Source organism: Papilio polytes, unplaced genomic scaffold, assembly GCF_000836215.1.
Source record: "Papilio polytes unplaced genomic scaffold, Ppol_1.0 DF823923.1, whole genome shotgun sequence".
NCBI classification, from domain to species: Eukaryota; Metazoa; Arthropoda; class Insecta; order Lepidoptera; family Papilionidae; genus Papilio; species Papilio polytes.
In genome coordinates, this window is record NW_013525281.1 from 2,761,841 (window position 1) to 2,763,179 (window position 1,339).

Here is a 1,339-nt window from a genome sequence, read left to right on the forward strand (position 1 = left end):
CTAGTGCGCGTGCGTGTGCGCGCCACTCGATAGCAATACTAGGCTTAGTGCGAGCTCGCCGCCTCGCTAGTTGTAGCGTAGACATATAGCTGCGACTTCGCCGGGCCCGCCCGCTGAATCTCATTTTGTGATCTTATACTTAATTCTCCTGTGTTATAATTTAGGTTAAATTTTATATCATCGACGCTGTGAGGATCGAATACGTGACGTGTTGCGATCGTATAGAATATACCTGTTATATATTGAAGGATAACTATTGAATCTTTATAGAGATACCTTGCCATTAAAAGAGGAAGTAATTAATTATATAGACTAGACTGAGATGTAAAAATATCACTATTTTATGCTTTGTTGGCGTATGATGAGATTGTCGCTGTTGTTGACGGATGTGAAATGGATCGCGTGATACCGATCGAAGGTGTACCTTAGGAGGTTCCTGGCGTAGGCCTCGAAAGTGTTATATATTTGAAGTTGTTAATCGCATACTCGTGCGCCAAGAGAGGCGGGGAGTAAGCGGATAGGCGGAGCTCCGTGCGAGCGACGCACACACGACTCGTTAGAGTCTCACAAATCAAGAGCACAGTTGCTTTCTTAATTTTAATAATAAGTAGTCATACCGACCGACAAAGATTACGCGTTTTCTCACGATTTCCTATTTAGAAGTGGATCAGTAGCGCTTCGGGTCGTTTTCTTTATGTAAATATTGTAATTTTTGAGAATTCGCCAGTAGGGTTTGTTTTATAGAAGTGAGGGGCGGGCGTTCGTCGGAGCGGTCCAGTCAATTAACACGTAACCCGCGGCGCACGGCGGACGTTCCGTCCTCGTGCACCACTACACTTCGTACCTTGTTTTTATTGTAGTCGAAGTAATAATTTATTATCGATAGAGATCATTTTGTAGGAATAAGTAGGCCGAACCGTTAACAAATTCGGACGAATTACGTTATGTGATAGGCATTAAGGGCCGCGAGCAAGCCGCCACTTCTCGCCCGCCGCCGGCTCCGGGCCGTCCGCCACTTAGACATAGGCAAAAGTAGCCCCACTGCTCCAATAAGCATGGCATTCGAGCTTCTCTTTGCTTCATTCCAATCTTTACCTCTTAGTTTATTCTCAGTATCTCTAGTGAACATTTATTCCGACAACACACGACTTAGAGGACGTATTCGCTTGTCTTATGGCCGACACAGCGATGGGAGCCTAGGAGAGCCTGAGAGCGCCGAGACATATCGTAGATGGCGGCGGCAGCGAGCCGGCGGCGGATTTGCTTCGGCGACATTCATCGTTGACTAATTCTTATAGTGTCATGACAATTTGTAAAGAAATTTTGCAAATGTTGACTT

At 45.6% G+C, this 1,339-nt stretch overlaps 1 protein-coding gene across 1 annotated transcript in view; it reads left to right on the forward strand.

Moving 5' to 3' along the window:
• The window catches only part of LOC106102086 (potassium/sodium hyperpolarization-activated cyclic nucleotide-gated channel 2-like), a gene marked incomplete at its 5' end in the record, with an annotated part of 66,145 nt that extends 66,075 nt beyond the window's left edge, over positions 1-70 (forward strand). The window contains one exon of the mRNA XM_013281495.1: positions 5-70. Within this exon, the coding sequence (XP_013136949.1) occupies positions 5-70 (66 nt within the window). The remainder of the gene's footprint in view (positions 1-4) is intronic.
• Positions 71-1,339: the final 1,269 nt, after the last annotated feature.